Source organism: Mytilus trossulus, chromosome 8 (genome assembly GCF_036588685.1).
Source record: "Mytilus trossulus isolate FHL-02 chromosome 8, PNRI_Mtr1.1.1.hap1, whole genome shotgun sequence".
Taxonomy (NCBI): Eukaryota; Metazoa; Mollusca; class Bivalvia; order Mytilida; family Mytilidae; genus Mytilus; species Mytilus trossulus.
In genome coordinates, this window is record NC_086380.1 from 20277707 (window position 1) to 20299551 (window position 21845).

The 21845-nt window shown below is 32.9% G+C and overlaps 2 protein-coding genes across 8 annotated transcripts in view; one reads left to right on the forward strand and one right to left on the reverse strand.

Annotated features, from left to right (window-relative positions):
* The window catches only part of LOC134680691 (sphingosine 1-phosphate receptor 1-like), a 30072-nt gene extending 15144 nt beyond the window's left edge, over positions 1 to 14928 (forward strand). For all 3 annotated transcript variants that reach the window (XM_063539847.1, XM_063539845.1, XM_063539844.1), the window contains exon 2: positions 13518 to 14928. In XM_063539847.1, the coding sequence (XP_063395917.1) occupies positions 13584 to 14861 (1278 nt within the window). In that variant the 5' untranslated portion in view covers positions 13518 to 13583 and the 3' untranslated portion in view covers positions 14862 to 14928. The remainder of the gene's footprint in view (positions 1 to 13517) is intronic.
* The window catches only part of LOC134680692 (protein MTO1 homolog, mitochondrial-like), a 96000-nt gene that overhangs the window by 39109 nt on the left and 35046 nt on the right, over positions 1 to 21845 (reverse strand). The gene's annotated exons all lie outside the window — the stretch shown is intronic.

Below are 21845 nucleotides of genomic sequence, written 5' to 3' on the forward strand. Positions count from 1 at the left end.
GCTTACTAATTAAAAATAAATGTACTTGGAAAAATCTATAAGCTTTGGAATGCTTACTACTCAAAATACATGTACTTGGAAAAAACTATAAGCTTTAAAATGCCTGTTACAAGTGAATGTTAAGCCTTATATGAAAATGAATTATTTACTCGGGACTCAGGAGACTGAAATTGTTATGAAATTGAATATAATTGAGACTGTATACAAGTAGTAATAATATTGTTTCATGATTTTGAATTGCAAGTGACCTATAAAATTTGACAAAAATATTCAAATAATTGTTCTCAGGGTTATAATTTTTAATTTTGGCCACTTGAAAACTTAGTATGTCTAAACTGTGGCCTTAATGTACTGAACAATAATCAATAAACCAAAAAAATCCACATTTAGTTAATATACAGTCAATTAAAACTAAGACTATATGAAGGAATTCTTTATTCATGAGAAAATTACAGTTCTACACACACCCAGCTTATATATGTTTTAGACTGAACAGAAACATGAATCACATTCCAAAGAATTTTCTAGTTCCTATAAATCATGAACTAATTTTAATGATAAATTAATAAGTATAATTCCATAATCATAAAACACAATAAACCCTATCATTATATAATGAAAATTGGGGATAAATAAGCCATAATATGATATAATGTAAAATTTCATGAAGATTAATTATTACATCATAGTTATACCATAAAATATTGAATGTGCTGTAACTGTTGTGTTGTAATGAAGTGTATAGGGGCATTATGTAAGATGAAAAAAAACATGATATCCTCATTTGATCATATCTACACTTGTTCAATGGCTGACTTTCAATGCTTAGGAAAAGAACCTCATTATCTGAGTATGTTATATAAATTGATCACTAGTCTGTCATATTGACAGTAGTGAATTCAGGGAGGAGGTTTTGGGGTTGGACCCCCCTTTTTTTGGGGACCATCAATGCATTTGAATGGGGACATATGGTTGGAACCCCCCCCCCCACTTTTATCCTGGGTTGGGAACCCTTCCTTTTGAAATTGGCTGGATCTGCCCCTGACTGAGTTGTGAGTTTTAACTCTCTTGATAAAAAGATGTGTTGAATTTCAGCTTTAACTGACATTATTTAAGTTTCCCTTCAAAGGTTTGCAGTTCTCTATGATAACTTAGGTTTTCTATAATGGTAAACATTAGCTGACATGCAGTCAAATATAATGAAAGTGGTGTTAAATCTCTATCCTCAAAAAAGGGTTTGGTGAACTAAACACTTCCAACCAGAGCATCAAATGCCTAACCTCAAAAGAGGTTTGTGAACTAATCACTTCCAACCAGACCATTCAATTTCTATCAGCAAAAAAGTTTGTGAACTAAACACTTCCAACCAGAGCTCCAAATGCCTATCCTCCAAAAAGGTTTGGTGAACTAAACACTTCTAACCAGAGCACCAAATGCCTATCCTCAAAAAAGGTTGGTGAACTAAACACTTCTAACCAGAGCTCCAAATGCCTATCCTAAAAAAAGCTTGGATAACTAAACACTTCCAACCAGAGCACCAAATGCTTATCCTAAAATAAGGTTGGTGAACTAAACACTTCCAACCAGATCACCAAATGCCTAACCTCAAAAGACGATGGTGAACTAAACACTTCCAACCAGAGCACCAAATGCTTATCCTAAAAAAAGCTTGGTTAACTAAAACACTTCCAACCAGAGCACCAAATGCCTCACCTCAAAAGAGATTGGTGAACTAAACACTTCCAACCAGAGCACCAAATTCCTATCCTCAAAAGAGGTTGGTGAACTAAACACTTCCAACCAGAGCACCAAATGCCTATCTTCGAAAGAGGTTGGTGAACTAAACACTTCCAACCAGAGCACCAAATGCCTCTCCTCAAAAGAGGTTGGTGAACTAAACACTTCCAATCAGAGCACCAAATGCCTCTCCTCAAAAGACGTTGGTGAACTAAACACTTCCAACCAGAGCACCAAATTCCTATCCTAAGAAAAATGTTGGTGAACTAAACACTTCCAACCAGAGCACCAAATGCTTATCCTCAAAAAAGCTTGGTTAACAAAACACTTCCAACCAGAGCACCAAATGCCTATCCTCAAAAAAGCTTGGTTAACTAAACACTTCCAACCAGAGCACCAAATGCCTTTCCTCAAAAAAGCTTGGTTAACTAAACACTTCCAACCAGAGCACCAAATGCCTATCCTCAAAAAAGCTTTGTTAACTAAACACTTCCAACCAGAACACCAAATGCCTATCCTCAAAAAAGGTTGGTGAACTAAACACTTCCAACCAGAGCACCAAATGTCTATCCTCAAAAAAGCTTGGTTAACTAAACACTTCCAACCAGAGCAGCAAATGCCTAACCTCAAAAGATGATGGTGCCCTACACTTTTAACCAGAGCACCAAATGCCTAACCTCAAAAAAGGTTGGTGAACTAAACACTTCCAACCAGAGCACCAAATGCCTATGCTCAAAATAGGTTTGTAAACTAGATGCTTCCAACCAGAGCACCAAATGCCTATCCACAAAAAGGTTTGGTGAACTAAACACTTCCAACCAGAGCACCAAATGCCTTTCCTCAAAAAAGCTTGTTTAACTAAACACTTCCAACCAGAGCGCCAAATGCCTATCCTCAAAAAAGCTTGGTTAACTAAACACTTCCAACCAGAGCACCAAATGCCTATCCTCAAAAAGGGTTGGTGAACTAAACACTTCCAACCAGAGCACCAAATGTCTATCCTCAAAAAAGCTTGGTTAACTAAACACTTCCAACCAGAGCACCAAATGCCTATCCTCAAAAGACGTTGGTGAACTAAACACTTCCAACCAGAGCACCAAATGCCTATCCTCAAAAAATGTTGGTAAACTAAACACTTTCAACCAGAGCACCAAATGCCTTTCCTCAAAAGACGATGGTGAACTAAACACTTCCAACCAGAGTACCAAATGCCTATCCTCAAAAAAAGGTTGGTGAACTAAACACTTCCAACCAGAGCACCAAATGCCTTTCCTCAAAAGACGATGGTGCACTAAACACTTCCAACCAGAGCACCAAATGCCTTTCCTCAAAAGACGATCGTGTACTAAACACTTCCAACCAGAGCACCAAATGCCTTTCCTCAAAAGACGATGGTGAACTAAACACTTTCAACCAGAGCACCAAATGCCTTTCCTCAAAAGACGATGGTGAACTTAACACTTCCAACAAGAGCACCAAATGCCTATCCTCAAAAAAAGGTTGGTGAACTTAACACTTCCAACCAGAGCACCAAATGCCTATCCTCAAAAGAGGTTGGTGAACTAAACACTTCCAACCAGAGCACCAAATGCCTATCATCAAAAAAGGTTTGGATAACTTAACACTTCCAACCAGAGCACCAAATGCCTTTCCTCAAAAGACGATGGTGAACTTAAAACTTCCAACCAGATCACCAAATGCCTATCCTCAAAAAAGGTTGGTAAATTAAACACTTCCAACCAGAGTACCAAATGCCTAACCTCAAAAAAGCTTGGTTAACTAAACACTTCCAACCAGAGCACCAAATCCCTAACCTCAAAAAAGGTTGGTGAACTAAACACTTCAAACCAGAGCACCAAATGCATATCCTCAAAAAATGTTGGTAAACTAAACACTTCCAATCAGAGCACCAAATGCCTAACCTCAAAAGACGATGGTGAACTATACACTTCAAACCAGAGCACCAAATGCCTAACCTCAAAAAAGGTTGGTGAACTAAACACTTCCAACCAGAGCACCAAATGCCTATGATCAAAATAGGTTTGTGAACTAGACACTTCCAACCAGAGCATCAAATGCCTATCCACAAAAAGGTTTGGTGAACTAAACACTTCCAACCAGAGCACCAAATGCCTATCCTCAAAAGAGGTTAGTGAACTAAACACCTCCAACCAGACCACCAAATCCTTATCCTTAAAAAAAGGATTGGTGTAATAAACACCTCCAACCAGACCATTCAAACCATATCCTCAAAAAATGCTTGACCCTTAAACACTTCTGACCAGACAATCCAACCCAATTCCTCAAAAATGTGGGATACTAAACTTAATTATTATACATGCCACTAAGTTGTTATTGCCAGTAAATGTTTGTTAGCTTTTACTATAAACCAAACAATTCAGTTGATCTTCCTCATGATCAAAACAACTACAAAAGTCAACAATGTCTGCTCTCTGTATAATGACTGGAAATTGAAAATGTCTTCAGGATCATACTACTCATGATTCCTTGATGGTTAAATAGCAGTAAACACTTATCGATAGAAGGATAGAATTGTAGGCTACATGCCTCAATTAACCTGACTGACAGAGTACTATCTGATACAGAAGGACATATAATATACAGGGGAAAGACATCAATGGAAAATACAATAAATTTCCTTGGACTGATTTACTCCAAGGAAGTGAGATTGCAATGCAGTCAAATAACTGTATCTTTAAATGGATTAATTCCCCTGGGATGATTGGAATGTTATGTTATGTCATTTAATGTTCTCTCTTTTGTTATATTGGTTAAAGTACCCACAAGTTATGTTTGTTGTCTTCACAGAAAGACAAAATAGCATTGACCTATAAAAATATTCACAATAGACGATCTATAATCAACAAAGTAATCTATTTATCATCTGGTCTTGTCTTTCAGGAGTAAGAGGAATATGAATATAAGATTGATGTTGATATTCCACCAAATTATAGCCAGAAAAAAGATGTATATAAAATTGATTAAAAGATACATCTCAATACCATATCATTTACATTTCATTTGAATGCAATTCACTCATGAGAGTTTGTAAATGGTTCCTATATAATAAACATTGGCGGATACAGGGGGGGGGGTGTCAGAACCCCCCCCTTTTTTTTGCCAATCAATGCATTTGAATGGGGACATATAGATGGAACCCCCCTTTGTCCTGGGTTGGGAACCCTCCTTTTTAAATTGGCTGGATCTGCCACTGATACACATGGATAATTATAATATATATATATCAAATGAAACTTTTTTTTACTCAGTGCATATTTAATACTTATTGTTATTCTAATTGAAGCCTCAAACATTTTATCATTTACATTTCATTTGAATGCAATTCACTCATGAGAGTTTATAATGGGTTCCTATAATAAAAGTGGATAATAATATATATGTATCAAATTAAACCTTTTTTTTACTCAGTGATAACTCAGTGCACATCTAAAACTAATTGTTATTCTAATTGAAGCCTCAATGATTATATCATTTACATTTTATTTGAATGCAATTCTGTCATGAGAACTAATAAATGATTCCTAAATATATATATGGATTATAATCATACATGTATCAAATGCAATTGTACTCAGGGATTACTCTGAGTGCACATTCAATACTGATTGTTATTCTAGTTGACGCCTGAATTATTATATCATCAATTGTTTTACATAATAAATGATAGCATCATTCTCTTTTTACTGTTGACCTGATCTGAGGTAGATACTGAGTAAGTGATATTAAAGAGAATTGTAGCTTTATTAAAGGAGTATGTCCTATTTGACGCCTTTTTGGCCCCAAAATATAGCAGTTTTACATAATTGTTGAAATGTATACTTTTAGTTATCTATTGGACAGTAGAATGCTTCTGCTACATACATATGGGCTGTTATTGACAATACGATGTACATATATCGAGTACTAGCACCATTAAGTCATGCTAAATTACTGAAATCTTCACAATTCTAGCATTTTGGTTAAATTTTAGATAGTTTCCGTTTAAAACGAAAGTGGCTGCATTCGTGTTCATCAAAAATATTTAAATGTAAGTTGTATATCATGATAATACAAAACATATATAAAGGTTGAGGATGAACACGGATGCGGCCACTATCATTTTTGACAAAAACTATCTTAAAAGTGACATTTTCCCGCATATTTGGTAGATTTTTCATATTTGAGCTAGAATCAGAGCGTTTTTAAATTAGTTGAAATCTTTCACATAAATTAATTGAATCAAATAAAATATACACTTAAGTGTTTAAAATTAAAAGTGGTCAACATCTTTCGTCAGATGAACCTGAAATTTGAGGCCAAAATTGGTCCTTCCCGGACCTACTCCTTTCTAAATTTAAACAAACCTGTAATGTATACATGTACAAAAATGTACTAAAAGAATAAAACAACATACATCATACGTGGTATTTTTTGTAACACTAAATCTGTTGGATGTATACTGATTGAATTTAATCTGGGAGAAAATAATGTATTTATTGGTTGTTTTTTGTAAACTAATTTCAAAATCAATTAGGGAGTTCTTGTTTCTTTTTTTTTCATTGTAAAAGGTCATACAGTTGTCTTTAGTTGCATACATTATCTTTATTTGAACTCTGTTGGATAGTTGTCTCATAGGCAATCATACCACATCTTCTTTTTTATATACTGCATCTACTTATTTTTATAAAGAATAAAAAGAAAAATGCTTAAAAGTTTAACCCTTTCCTCCATTGATTTTTTTTTGCATACTTGATTTGCATAGGATTTTTCCAAAAAATTCTGATAATATGCTTTCAAGTATTAATGCATTGCGAAAAACAAATAATTCATCAAATAAATTTAAGTCGGATATTCTCATGATATTCCTTTTCATATTGGATACAAATTTTATTTAGTCCACTCCAGACACTTTGTAGTCAAAGCGTTTCAACTGAGGTACTACACAGGCGTCAAAAGGCGTCATTATGGAATAAAGGGGGTGGCGTCAAAAGGCGTCACTATGAAGGAAAGGGTTAAACAATAATACTGAAATAAAAATTAAATCTCTCAATCAGGACCCTCATTTCAAATTAAGTCTTCATCAATATGCAATTCTATTATTAGCAGCCATATTGAACAAATCCAATTAAAAACTTATGCTTATATTGATAACTGGCAAGACATATATGCTTAAAAAAATGATAAAAATAATATTTTCAGAGCACTGCAGCTGTAGCAAAGTATGAATTCAAGATCAGAAAATTAATTCAAGGGCAAAATATTTAACATTTGGAATTAATATCATAAGCTTTATTTTACTATCAAAATCCTAAATCAATTTACTAAATAATATTTTTAAATGTGATCTAAAAGTGCCTTCCAAATGATTGGTATATGTGCTTTCCTGAAGAAACAATGTGCATCCATGCATGCAACACACTCATTTGAATTTCAAGAACAAAAAAAATTCAACAGCAGTGGCAAATCCAGAACTTTTTATAGAGGAGAGAGGGCACTGACTGTCATAAGAGGGTACCCTGAGTACAGTCATGCTTCAGTGATTCCCTATATAATGAACAATTTTTTCCCACAAAAGGGGGAGGGGGCTATGCCAAAGGTCTCCCTGAATCAGCATATGAACTGTAATATAGTGTAAAATAAAATATTCAAAATGAAATGCTGGAAAACATCATAAACAAGACACAGCATATTAATCTTATTTCTGCTGAAAAGTTAATTTGAAACTGAAACCATAAAAATCAATATGTTACAAATGAGATAAGAGTTAATCACAGAATAGAATATAAAGTACATGTGCACCTCAAACATCAGCTTTGTTCAAAACTCAATCAGTGAGTTGCATCACTATAGGCTACACAATTATCAAAAGTTTAAATTTAACAGGTTTGCCTTTCTGGAGAATTACAATCTGCATGCAACTTATGTCAAACAAGAATTTGTGTTCATCAGTAAAATAACTCTCTGTTAGGCCTGCTTACACTATTTTCTGTGATCGGTGTACTGTGAAATCGAGGTAAAAAAATGAGAAAATTAGAAGTCCCTATAACTCTAGGTGCAAAATTTTATCACTATGTTGAAAACCAATTGGTGGCCTAATGGGCTACTTTTTTCTCATTGGTTGTGTTATTGTCTCTTTGACACAATCTGTGTTTCTATTCAGGCGCTGATCCAGAGGGGGGGTTCCAGGGGGTTGGAACCACCCCTTTTTTGGACGATCAATGCATTTGAATGGGGAAATGTAGTTGGAACCCCCCTTTGACCTGGGTTAGGACCCCCCCCCCTTTTTAAAATGGCTGGATCCGCTCCTGCTATTTTATCAGCTATTTAGGTCCTGTATGTTGATCTTCAGATATACAATGTTTCACATTCTGTGTTATTATATTAGCATGCTGTCTCATTGAGGTATAACCCAATCTCTCCTATTTACTTAGATATAGGAAGATGTGGTGTGAATGCCAATGGGACAACTCTCCATCCAAATAACAATTTTTATACAAATAAACCATTATAGGTCAATGTACGGCCTTCAACATGGAGCCTTGGATCACATCAAACAACAAGCTTTAAAGGGCCCCAAAATTACTAGTGTAAAACCCGTATGATGAGACCACAGACAAGTAGTAAGAATATCAAATAAAAGAAATTTGAAAAGATGATCCAGATAGATCAGTGATACCACATAAAACATATGTCTTATTTACATGTGTAATGCCCACCCAATAACAGATGTTTTACTATTCATTGATATGCAATACTTTCAATTTATTTACTTTGGTCAATAACCTGAGTGTTTTTCAATAAATGATTAAAATCTATATTCTTATATCTTGTATTGAATTTATAACTATATATGTTAACTTGCAAATTATACAATTAAAAAAAATAAACCAGCTGAACTGTAAATAGAAAAAAATAATCATTCATAGTTATTGACCGGTCTTCTACAAATTTTATAATTGGTGTCAAGACTGTTCTGGATCTATTGAAATGAAGATATTTTCAATGTAATTGCCAAAAGCATTATTTCATGAAATTTTTGAATTATAATACCAGCTTTCTCTAAGCAGGGGCGGATCAAAAACTTTTTTTTTCTCTGTCTAACCTTTGGAAGTGCTCCTAAGTCACAACTCAGTGATCCCCTTTATAATCATCAAAATTTTTCCCACTGAAAAAGGGGGGGGGGGTGCTAGATCAACCTATGCTAAGTAGGATACAGAGAGGACTCAATAGTGAGTGATGATTAGATAGAAAAATACCATTTAATTCTTCTCTCCCCCCCCCAAAAAAAATAATAACAAAAGTTGAAACAAACAGTTTGCTTTTTATCTCAAAGTCTTAAAAATTAAGTGGCTTTGTTAACCCACAAATAATGCCCCATAATGATAAAACCACTATATGACCTTGTGCTATATGCATTTGTATTAAAAGTAGATTTTTATGACTTAAGCAGATTTTGGTAAGAAATAAGGTCATGGTTTTAATCACTGTGTAAATTACTAATCAGAAGGGAATGATACACTAACCACAAGAATGTATTAATCACAGAATTACATCTGGTGTTATACTCAAAGACACATCAAATTTAATTCACATCTAAAATGTGTCATTCTCAATATTTTGCATCCCAAATAGGTATTGGTTTTACTCATTGTTGAAGGCTGTACCCTTAGAAGTCATTGGTCTCTGGAGGAGAGTTGCCTCACTGGCAATCATGCCACATCTTCATATTTTTATTTGAAATATTTGCCACTGGACAAAACCAATGAATGTAATTTTCAACTACATTAACCAAATACATGCATGTTATAATGTATTCACCAATCTTCTTTCACACATGGTCACTTTAATTATGATTAAATTTATCTTACATTATGGTTCCCCTGATATTCTTTAAATCACCCCAATAAAATAAGAATTGACTATTTGAAAGAATACTCAGGTCACAAGAAATTGGTTTCCGTCATATATTTCTGCATCATTTATAAGTTTTGTAATAATTGACTACCATTTTAGGGACAATCCTAGCATATCTTACCTAAAAGGAAGCAGGATTCTTTTACATTTTAGGCCATTTTACATTTCGAAAAAACATGGATTCCAAAATCAGATCATTAAAGTCTCAGAAAGCAAGAAAATTTGATGTCACTGAATTTGACCTATGAGTTAAAGTAATATAAAGCAAACCTGCATACAATAATAATCAAAGAACAGTTTTAGTCAGTGGTGAAAAAAATAAATCTACTACTTATCTTTATTATAGAGTATATAGTTTTGAGTGTGACTTTTTTCTTAATCTTAGCAAAATTAGATTCTTTTAAACTGTACAGTGGCGGATCCTGGCCTAATGAGGGGGAGTGTTCGGGAGGTTGGAACCCCCACTTTTGTTTGGACGATCAATGTATTCATATGGTGACATAGTCGGACCCCACCCCTTTTGTCCTGGGTTGGGAACCCCCCTTTTTCAAATGGCTGGATCCGCCACTGCTGTATATTGATTGTTGTTTATTAGCACTATGTTTGGTCAATACTATGTTATTACATTTATAATAAACCAGCTGTACTGCCAATACTTATTACATGTCACTATTAACAAGCTATATTATATATGATAATGTATATGAAAGCCATAGAATGTCTGAGAATTATTTCAATGATATATAACAGTTCTATTTGTCTTAATTAACAATGACATAGCAGCCTTAATGAACTTGTGTAAATCAAATTAGAACATAGTTCAACATAATGTATGTTACAGCAGAAATAAATAACAAAATCAGTTAACATTAGCATCAAACCTATTAACCTTAATGTTACAACTTTCATATGTGATATTTGATTTTCATTTGATTAGATATATATCTACTATAAGAAACCATCCATGTGCATATGAAACTTCATCTCATGGTAATTTCACTTGACCTTGACACCCCCCCCACCCAAAAAAAAAATTTAAAAAATTAAAAAAAAATATTATATAGGCTCTAAATAGCTGATGAAATCAATTTTTGCACAGAGAATAGAATTTTCACCATATGGTAACTTTAATTTAACAGACAAATGCAAAACATATCGAAATTCTGTCTGAGCACTTCAGCAGTTTAAAAAGATTTAAACAGTTGTGTGTTATATGTTTTAGATTTTTCAATCATTCTCAACTTCAATCCAATTATGTCATGACATTTAAAATTGTATTGTGCTATTGTGCTATTGTGCAATTACAAAACATATGTCAAAAAGTAATTTGAAATGATACTTACATTTCTAAAAAAAAAAAACTTTTAAAAAAAAAATATATATCTTTTTGTATTTGCAGCAATGATTTACTTTAGATCAGTTATGTGCACCTATTCTGACCTTTTTATATACTTAATATATATTTTAAGTAAGACTTTGTTTGTTCACTGTCTAGGTATTCTAAGTTTCTATCCAATATTTTTTAACATACATATTGAATAAATCTCATAATTTTAATAATACCATTATAATATGTAAATAATTAGATGATTTTCACTGTAAATTAATTATTAATACTCAATATATAAAAAATCTAAATATTTGAATGTACTCTTTCACCACTATTTACTAACATGTCAAATTTCAAAATATTATATAATTGTTACAAAGGGAATTATTTAATTATGCAACAAAGGTTTATTGGTAAGAGGACATATCTACAAATTTTAGTAAATATGAGGAGAGAATTCAGGACTAGAGGTTCAAATTACTTTCTCATATCAAATCTTAACTGTAAATAGAATTATCTTGAAGTTCATTATAATAGTTCCATGTTATAGTCTGTGAACCTGGTCAGGCACAAATCTAGAGGGGGGGTTCCGGGGGTTGGAACCCCCCTTTTTTTTTTGGATGATCAATGCATTTGAATGGGGACATGTAATTGGACCCCCCCCCCTTTTTAAAATGGCTGGATCCGCCCCTGCTGGTATTATTGAGTTTTGAAATTCCCATCATAATAAAACTGTAAACCAAATTTTAAGATGTGAGCTAATCTTCATGTCAAAACACCTGATCAAAAACTTAAACTTTAACTTTGCATGGCATTAAAATACAGTATGGAACTGAATTTGGAGAAAAGTTTGTTAATTTTTATTTTTGATAGTAAAATGTTTTCTCCTCAAACCTCCAATTTTTAAATCATTGTCTTGCACGGTACAAGCAGTGTTAGGATCTCAAAATGAGATCGCATATATACATAGCTCCCCAGAAATTATTGTTCTACAAGTTGGCTTGCAGAGTAAAATAGTTAATTCCATTTCTGTCAATTTTTTTTCATATGGCAAAAAATAACAAGCTTCCAACATTTAAAATAGGAATAAATAATACAGAACTTCGATCAAAAGCCAATGTTGTCAAATTAAAAGATTTAAGAGTAGGCAAAAAGACAAACAGTCCTGAAGTACCACTTCTGAAGAACACATGTAAAATTAGCATAACTTTGATAATGTTGTATACAAAAAATCCACTATTTGTTCTTGGGAATTTTCACTTCAACCATTAAGCACAATCTCTTAATTTCCCCAATCAAGTAAGTAATCTTTAAATGTATACAATTAGAGAGACAAACAACTTTATTGTGTGGCATGTATATGGGTGGTCAGACATTTTATGGCAGTTTTACCAAATCTCCATGGCATATGAAACAAAAATATGGGAAAAATACATTCATAGTGAATACAATAATCCATTAATTTGAACACATCTTAAGTGTTTTATCAACAATGTAAGTCTTGAGCTGTTAAGATTTGCAAGATGTAAAATTTATTGCTGTTCAAAGTGATACTATGTTACCTTTAGTTTACAAACATTTTGATGTTTTTGAACAAAAGTATGAAAGGAATGTCTTCCCTATATATATATAAAATTACAGACTTTTAAACAGAATGCATTCTTTTCCCCGATCTGGAACTAACAATTATCTAATTCAACGTTTTCATCACAGTAAGTTAAATATGTATTATTTATTCTCTGTAAGACACAGCTCAGTACGTAAGTACTTTGATTTTGACAAGCTGACACATCTCTTACATTTATTCATTATTTTTCTGAAGGATGAAAGGGGAATAGAGGTAATAAATTGGTCTTTAAAGAAATGGGGGAAGATATTAACAGGAAATTATAATCATTATATATACTAGCTTGAAGATTTCTTTTGAATTAGCATCTATTATTATTATAAGAATAAGATTAAAAAAAAAAACAAACCTACATTTTAATACAGTCATGAAAATAGAAAAAATATTTTCAGTTGATGTGAAAATATGAAACTACCACCTGAGCTGCTGACCAGTGGCAGATCCAGGGGGAGGGTTCCGGGGTTGAAACCCCCTTTTTTGGATGATCAATGCATTTGAATGGGAACATATAGTTGGAACCCCCTTTTTACAATAGCTGGCTCTGCCCCTGCTGACCCTTATTTAATGGATATAATCCTTGAAAATGTTATAAACTTGACGAATATTTTGATATGCTGATTCATGCCTATGTTATTGACAATATGTGACACATCATTAACATGTTCCTCGTGCGTAATCTCAACTATTTGCATATTGTTTTCCTCCTAAAGAAAACTTACAATATTCTGTCATTGACAACACCTGCACACTCAACGAGCAAAAGCTGTTACAATTAACACGCGAGTCTTCTTCAACAAGAAACATGCCAACTATCTGCTGATTATATAATAAATTAACTGTACAAATTGTTATATAACTCTTATCAATTCTTTTTTCCGTTCGTTGCAGGCTATGGAGTAGTGGTAGCATGACGAATCACAGCACAAGAATAAAAACAATCCTGACAAGATCACGATGGTTAACCTCTCATATGTGATTCCGGTCCACGACGAAAATTTCCTCCAAGATGACCGAGCTATCCAAACCTATATGGAAAAATCAGTTGAGGATAGAAATGACCATTCCATAAAAAATACCTTCCATCAAGAGGCCTACTATCTCTACTTTGTGGCCGTGCTTGGGATATTACTAAACCTTGTGGTAGTATTGTTTGTTTTTATACGACAAACATTGAGGAAAATGACAAGTGCCTTTCTAATACATGCATGCTTTTTGGATTGCCTGAAAGCAGCTTATTGCATTCCAATAGCAAACAATCTTGTTACGCAGAAGAAACCTGCCGACTGTGATTTCTTTGGAGCAACTTACGTATTAATTGTAACTGCCTCTGTATTTAACATGCTGGCCATGGTTTGTACAGAGGCTTACACATTTGGAGAAATAAATATCGGTGGGAATTCACGAGGATCATTGTGTTGTATTCTGTTTGGAATAATACTTGTTTATATAGCTAGTACAGTGTTGCATCTTGGTCCAACGTTGATCGGTGGATATTTTGATTTTCATCCTGAAATTGGCAGCTGCTCATTTGTCTTGGGCAAAGAGACAGGATATGTGGCTCATGCAATGTGGATTGCAATATCCACCCTAGCAATAGTAGGAATAATCCACTTCATATGTAAGTTATATAAAGAAATTCAAGTGAATCATACAAATCGTGTATCAATGCTTGTGAGGTCCTCTCTTACAATAACGGACGAAACACTGACTTCTTGTAATGTTCAAAATTTCATAAATGATTCCAGCCATCGTGCAAAAATTTTCATTCTCAACACTATTGCCTTTGTGATTTGTTGGTACCCGCTATTTTTGTTACTATTAATAGATGTGCACTTCAAAGTATCTCCGAAAGTTTACCAATCATTTAGTTTCATCGCATGGACACAGGGAAGTATCCAACCAATGATCTACATTCTGTTCGACAGACATATTCACTTACTAGCAAAATATATCTACTGTGATCGTTACAGACAATACCGCTTGACAACAATTGCCAATCTGATGAACCAACAAATAACTGCTGCTGCCGCGGCAAACAATGCACCCAGTTCTGTTCCGTGTTACGATATCGAGGACAATGAAATAGTGTATGGTGTCTCAAACAACGAAAATCAAAGTTCCCATAGTACTTCTCCTAGTACAATGTTACAACTCAGTCACGAGTCTACACCTTTATCAAATATACAAATAGAAGACCGAACATTGAACCAAGACATTGGACTGCCATGTTAGCTGTATATATATCCATAATTATCATATCAATTTCGTATGAAAAATTAAAAATTATTTAATTTTCTGAGGCTGACTTAAAATGCATTGCTTGGCAAGAAAATTTGTATGAAACACTTACGTTTATATTCTCAAAGATGGCTTTGTGATTGATTGGTGAATGTTTTACGTCTATGACAGAACACATTTATTGGGTATGGGATATAGCTTTTTTGGTAGCATTTGAAAGTAAAGGCTATAACAAGGCATTTAGTATTTTTTATATATGAATCAGACATTTATTATCTCTGTTTAAGGAGATTAAGGTGCATTACTTTTGTTTATATTTGCTGATAACAGGCTATTATTTGAACTTGGAATTATTTTTAATTTTGGAATTTGCATAATTTCTTGTGTTTAAAATTTTTAATAAATTCCATGTTTATTTGGTATTATAATCTTTTGAATGGTTAATAACACTTTCCATACAATGTATTTTGGTTAGATTCTATTGAAAATATACTATTTTTTTTGTAATAGAAAGTGTTGTGGGCAGCAAAGAACATTTCAGAACAGAATAAACATGGAATTTATAACAAAATTTAATAACAAGAAATCAAGCAAATTCCATAATTAAAAATAATTCCAAGTTCAAATAATAGCCTGTTTGATATCAATATTAATTTGATAATTGTTAATTGAGAGATACAGATATCATGTCTGTATCAAACTATTTTCTAACAGTTATTTATTAACTGAACACAGCAATAAGAGTTATATCACCACTGTGTTTTATCTGCCATAAAATGAGAAAATCTTAGATTTTATCTACTAATTTTGAAAGAATATATGCAAATATTGAAATCAAATTGTTGTCATGAAATATGTCTAAATCATGTAAATATAATCCAAAGTATCAATTTATGAATATTCAAAAACATCCAGCAAACTTTGTACAATATACATATTTAATATCAATTACTAAAAGCCAAAAAAAAAACCTAAAAACAAAGCTAAACAACAGTTTTAAGCTAAATGGGCTCTAAAAGGGTAGGCATTTCCTGTTCTTGTGTAGGCAGCCCTTAAAGTGCTCTGGAAGGGTAACTAAGCATTTCCTCTTCTTCTATTGGCAACTCTGAAGTGCTCTAGAAGGCTAAGCATTTCTCCTTCTTCTGGTAGGAACTCTGAAGTGCTCTGGAAGGGTAAGCATTCCTATTCCTCTGTTGGCAACCCTTAAGTGCTCTGGAAGGGTAAGCATTTCACCTTCTTCTGTTGGCAACCCTTAAGTGCTCTGGTAGGGTAAACATTTCCCCTTCTTCTGTTGGCAACCCTTAAGTGCTCTGGAAGGGTAAACATTTCCTATTCCTCTGTTGGCAACCCTTAAGTGCTCTGGAAGGGTAAACATTTCCTATTCCTCTGTTGGTAACCCTTAAGTGCTCTGGAAGGGTAAGCATTTCCTATTCTTCTGTTGGCACCCTTAAGTGCTCTGGAAGGGTAAGCACATTTCCTGTTTCTCTACGGGCAACTGTTGTCCTAATTGTATGGCAAGTAAAAATTTTGTGACAAATCTCATTCGTCAATGTCAAGATCAAGGAAAAGAAACATTTTGGCAATATATCTAAACATACTATATATATGGGATATATGCAAAAAAACTTTCAATTTAAAACTTAATGAACAAATTAAAACAAACAATATGTAATAGTTTTCATCCTTTTTTAATGAATGAAAAATGAGAATTATTGATCAGGAAACCAAGGAATTATCAAAATTTGTTATAAGTTTCTGTAACAAGAGTTTTCAACAGCATACAACTATCATGGTAATCTCATCTAGGTGTTCTGGTGCCAAGTCTGATTATCTCTACTCAAGCACTACTGTAGCATGCCAAGCTTTGGATAACAGATTGTTGTGTCAATATATTTTGGATTGATCAAAATTCCCAGATTTAATTTTATGATTTTTATGAATTTATCAACATCTATGAGAAGTATTTTATCTGTCCTCAAAAAAAATTTAACATTGGAAAAATAAATTCTCTGCAATAAAATGTTCTTCTTTTTTCCATCTCTTAAATTAACCATACAATCATAAACAAAATGCTAGTCATGGAATATTCATAAAAAGATCCACTTCTGTCATTTATAATTTCAAATTTCTATGTAGAATCTAACAAGATTTGATAAATGTAACTGCTACTAAACAGCTGTCAAAAATTTAATGCTATTTTACTACCTTGACATAAAAACAACTGGGTTTCCTTATCAAATCTTTCAACGATAGTTTAAAAAAAAAAACTAAGATTATGTAATGATTAGAGATTTTTCAATGTTAATATGAATTTGATTTATTCTGTATCAGCTGATTCTCTAATGATAGGATATTGACTTTGTAAAAACTAATTTAAATGTAAATCGTTCACCAGTAGCAGCTTGGCTTTAACTATAAAGATAGGAATTTATTACAAACATGATAAACAACACTTTTTATAAAACAGAATTTTTCTGTCATTTGCAGTGGAGGATCTAGAAATTTTCATAAGAGGGGGCCTACTGGCTGCCTAAGAGGGGGGCCGCTGATCCCGTCATGCTTCAGTGATTCCCTATATAAGGGGCCCTGGGACCCCTAAATCCGACTCTGATTTGTAAGAAAGATTAAAACAATTTCTTTTTGTTTCCTAGAACTTATTTTGCACATAAAGGTTGTGTGCTTTGACTACTGTGGATTCATTTATTTTTATGGATTCAGAAAACTTCTGGTTTTACCAAATTCATAAGTATAACTTTCAGGTAGAATCTTAAGGCTAAAAGGGGACCTTTAAAGTCATAAGAAACCTCAAATCAAAAAAAATAATGCATATGTTTTTTATAACTCAATGGATAGTTTTCATTATAAAACTTATGTACAAAATTTTTTTCTGAAGAAATTCTTTAATTTATTCAATTTAGAAGAAGTTTACTTTATTTTAATTGCTTGTTCCAGCAACCAATTCCCCCGACATATTTTCTGCATGCAAAGTGACCTCAGTGTGACCCATCTCGTAAAAATCCGGTGATCACAATACGCATGGATGGCCTTAAAATAAACTATTATCTGAATTTACATGTTAAACACGTGCTCTCTTGCCATGCTTTTTTGTTTATTTTTTGTCGATTGTTGACAAACAGGTGACCATCGTTAAACTTCGGCTTCAAAACACGAACTTTAATTACCTGCCATATTTTCACAACAACACTGACTGATTGAAAAAAAAAAGACGATTATACGAAATTTACACGAAAAAAATGATAAATTCGTGCACAGAAGACTAAGTTTATGATGTTTGTATGCATTGGTTCAAGATTTGGAAGAACATAATTTTTCACCGGTCACTCGTTTCTTATGACTTTAACTTATATCATGTATATATATGATAGTAGAAAGAACCTTTAATTGTTTTCTAAAATATAAAAAATGTTTTTGACTCTCAGCCTCAGCCCTGCATCAACAGGGGATGATTCTTCAGTTGATTTTCTCAGGTATTCTCCACAAATTATGTTAAAAAGTTTGTATGTGGCATTCCCTCAATTTTACTGCAGATTTAATGCCAAGAGTTTTACAAAATCAATTGACTAAAATGCAGATTTCAAGTCTCAGCATAAATATGATTTATTATATAGTCGGAATCATTCACTAAACACAAATCTTTGAACAGACAACAACAGCAATAATCACAGGGCAATAAACTTGTACAAACGTATGGGAAATACCAATAAAGCAGTTGTTACTTAATGTATCTACCTACACACATATTTCTATAGTAATTACTTATATCTTTACTGACACATGTCACATCAAACAATACAGTGAGTTTTTACTCGCCTTTTTTCTCACATATACTGTATAGATTGAAAGTGTTATAATCTGGTAAGATTGAGCAGGATATGTTATGATAGTAGTTGTTTGTTAATCTGTAAGAAATAAACAAATAGACATCTATTAAATCAATACTAATTTGTTTGATAAATAAACAATCATGTATCCTCAAGATCAGACAGAGGATCAAAGGGTAGCGTATAATGAGGATGAAAGGATATATATTAACTATCTGTTCTGCATGAGTGTAAAGTGCAATGTGAATCTAATGTTAAAGATATAATAAACTTTATATTAAGAGATGTGGTATGATGGCCAATGAGCAAAATCCTTAATTACTGTATAGAGTTCTCGTAAAATGGTGGTCTGAAGAAACTAGCCACTAAATTTTGCAAAGGACAGAAGCAGTTATGGTGTTTTGCGAATAAATTATAGTCAAAGGACCAGCAGATGTCCTTCAAGAACCAACAGAGAAAAAGATCAAAAGAACTCATGATACTGTAAAGTTAGAGCATATAGGTCAATGTGCTTGTTTTTAAGATATTAGCCATTGAAATTTTGGCGGGAAAATATTCTCTCTTGACTTTTAAAAAATAATTCAAAAGTTAAATGACTCTACAGATGACAATTATAATTATACATGTATAATATTTATAAAAAGACAAAAAGGGGGTCAATGGGCAATCTTTTTTAGGGCATTCATAAGGAGAAAACAAGAGGATTCCGAAAATATGACAAAAACCCCAGAACATGACAATCGAAATTCCTTGAAGGATATTTGATTTTTTGGTTTTGTCAAAGTCTGCATACAATTAAGCCTTTATAAAAAATGTGTACTTTGATGAGCATTACAATATTGAGTTCACTAGTATCAAAAATGGTATCCCACCTGTAATATCATCAAATACATATACCTGCTTTAAATCATAAAAGAATCTTGATTAAAAGATTTTAGAAGAGATAGATTATATGTCTTTGAAATGAAAATGTCTATGGTAGATGAAAATAAGATAATATCTAAAATGCATGGAGTGAAAAACAACAGAAGCTAGTTACACTCATGGTGTGTGCATTCCGTACTGTAACAGAGTTAATTTGGCAAGATTAAAGACTAATTTGTTATTCTAGAGAGCATAATGCAGAATAAACTGAAAGATTTATTCTCTTATGATAGAATCTAAAGGAACTGCAACAAGAATTCAGATTGTTTTTAAATTACCACATAATACATTTCAATAAATCACAACTTTTTCATCAAAGTAATCAAATTTGCAGTTTGAAAGCAAACAACATTTCACAAAAAATTGTACAAATTACAATTATTCGGCCCATTAAACTTTAATAAGTTTATGATAAATTGACCATACAAAAGTTTAATAATACCAATTGGATCATGGCAGGATGGATATATAGCTTCATATGTATTCATGAAAGAATAATAAATACGCAACAGTGCTATTTCAGGCACTCACATTTAAGATTAGACCATGAGTCCTGAACTCAAGATTAATTGACTTACTCTAAAATATGTCATTCAAGTTCAAATATTTCTCAATAATACAAAATTCATATTGCAACCAACATATGTCAGGCTAACCTAAGATCAATAACTTTTAACTGTTAACCAATTTTTTACTTTATGGAACAGAATCGTTTTTTCATCTATTTTCTAGTGGAATTCATTTAGAGATTTTTTTGTTTCTAAAATCTTTATATGAGGGAGAACCCATTGGTTTTATATATGCATGAGGATTTAGAGATTTTTTTTACCTTAAAAAAATAGAAGGTTTGCAAATAATCTAAACTGAGTTTTACTGTGCGTATTGTTGTTTGTTTTTTTCTACAATGGCTAGAGGTATAGGGGGAGGGTCGAGATCACACAAAATGTTTTACACTGCCACATTTTTGTGCCTGTCAGAAGTCAGGTATCTCTGGCCTTTGTTAGTCTTATATGATTTTAATTTTAGTTATATATATTTCAGAGTTTAGTATGACATTCATTTTCACTGATCTAGTACATATACATTTTTGTTTAGGGGCCATCTGAAGCACACCTCTGGGTGCTGGATTTTCTTGTTGTGTTGGAGACCCACTGGTGGCCTTCGCCAGTGTTTTATGCTGTTTGGTCAGGTTGTTGCCTTTTTGTCACATTCCCCATTTCCATACTCAATTTTATTATGCTTAGCATTTCAAATTCAAATATTTCACAACATAATACAAGGTTCTTTTAATCCAACCAAAGTCTGAAAAATCCACCAGCAGATACAAGGTTCTTAAATGGTGACTTTATACACACCTTCAATCTCACATGCTAGAACATATGGGTTTTTCTAATGAAGTGAAGCAAAACTATATTTTAAAGGACCTGGAAAAGCATCAAAAAGCGTACCATAAATCAATGAGCAGTTCAGATGAGAAAAATGTTACCAAATCAGTGAATTTCTATTGCAAGTTCTCTTATGTACTGTAAATTCAGAAATTATTGTGATGCTTTTATTATTGCAAACTAGAGGCTCTCAAGAGCCTGTGTCGCTCACCTGTTACTGTATTTACTGATGTCGGTCATCTTGGTAGGTAGGTGGGGTCATTAGACACTTTTTAAAAATAGATACCCTAGTAATGATTGTGGCATAGTTTGGTTAAATTTGGCCCATTGTTTTAGGAACGAAGATTTTTGTACAAGTTATAAAAATGACGAAAAAATGTTCAATATTGACTATAAAGGGCAATAACTCCTTAAGGGGTCCTCTAATAATTTGATCATGTTTGACTTATTTGTAGATCTTACTTTGCTGAACATTATTGCTGTTGACAGTTTATCTCTATCTATAAAAGTATTCAAGATAATAACCAAAAACTGCAAAATTTCCTTAAAATTACCAATTTTAGGGCAGCAACCCAATAACGAGTTGTTGGATTCATCTGAAAATTTGTGAGGGGATAGATCTTATTCTGATGTACATTTAAATCTTAAAAGATTTGCCCTTAACGTCTTAGTTTCAAAGATATAAATCAAAAACTGCATTTTACAACTATGTTCTAATTTTAGTCATGTCGGCCATTTTGTTTGGAAGGCGGGGTCATCAGACACATTTTTTAAACTATATACCACAATGATAATTGTAGCCAAGTTTGGTTAAATTTAGCCTTGTA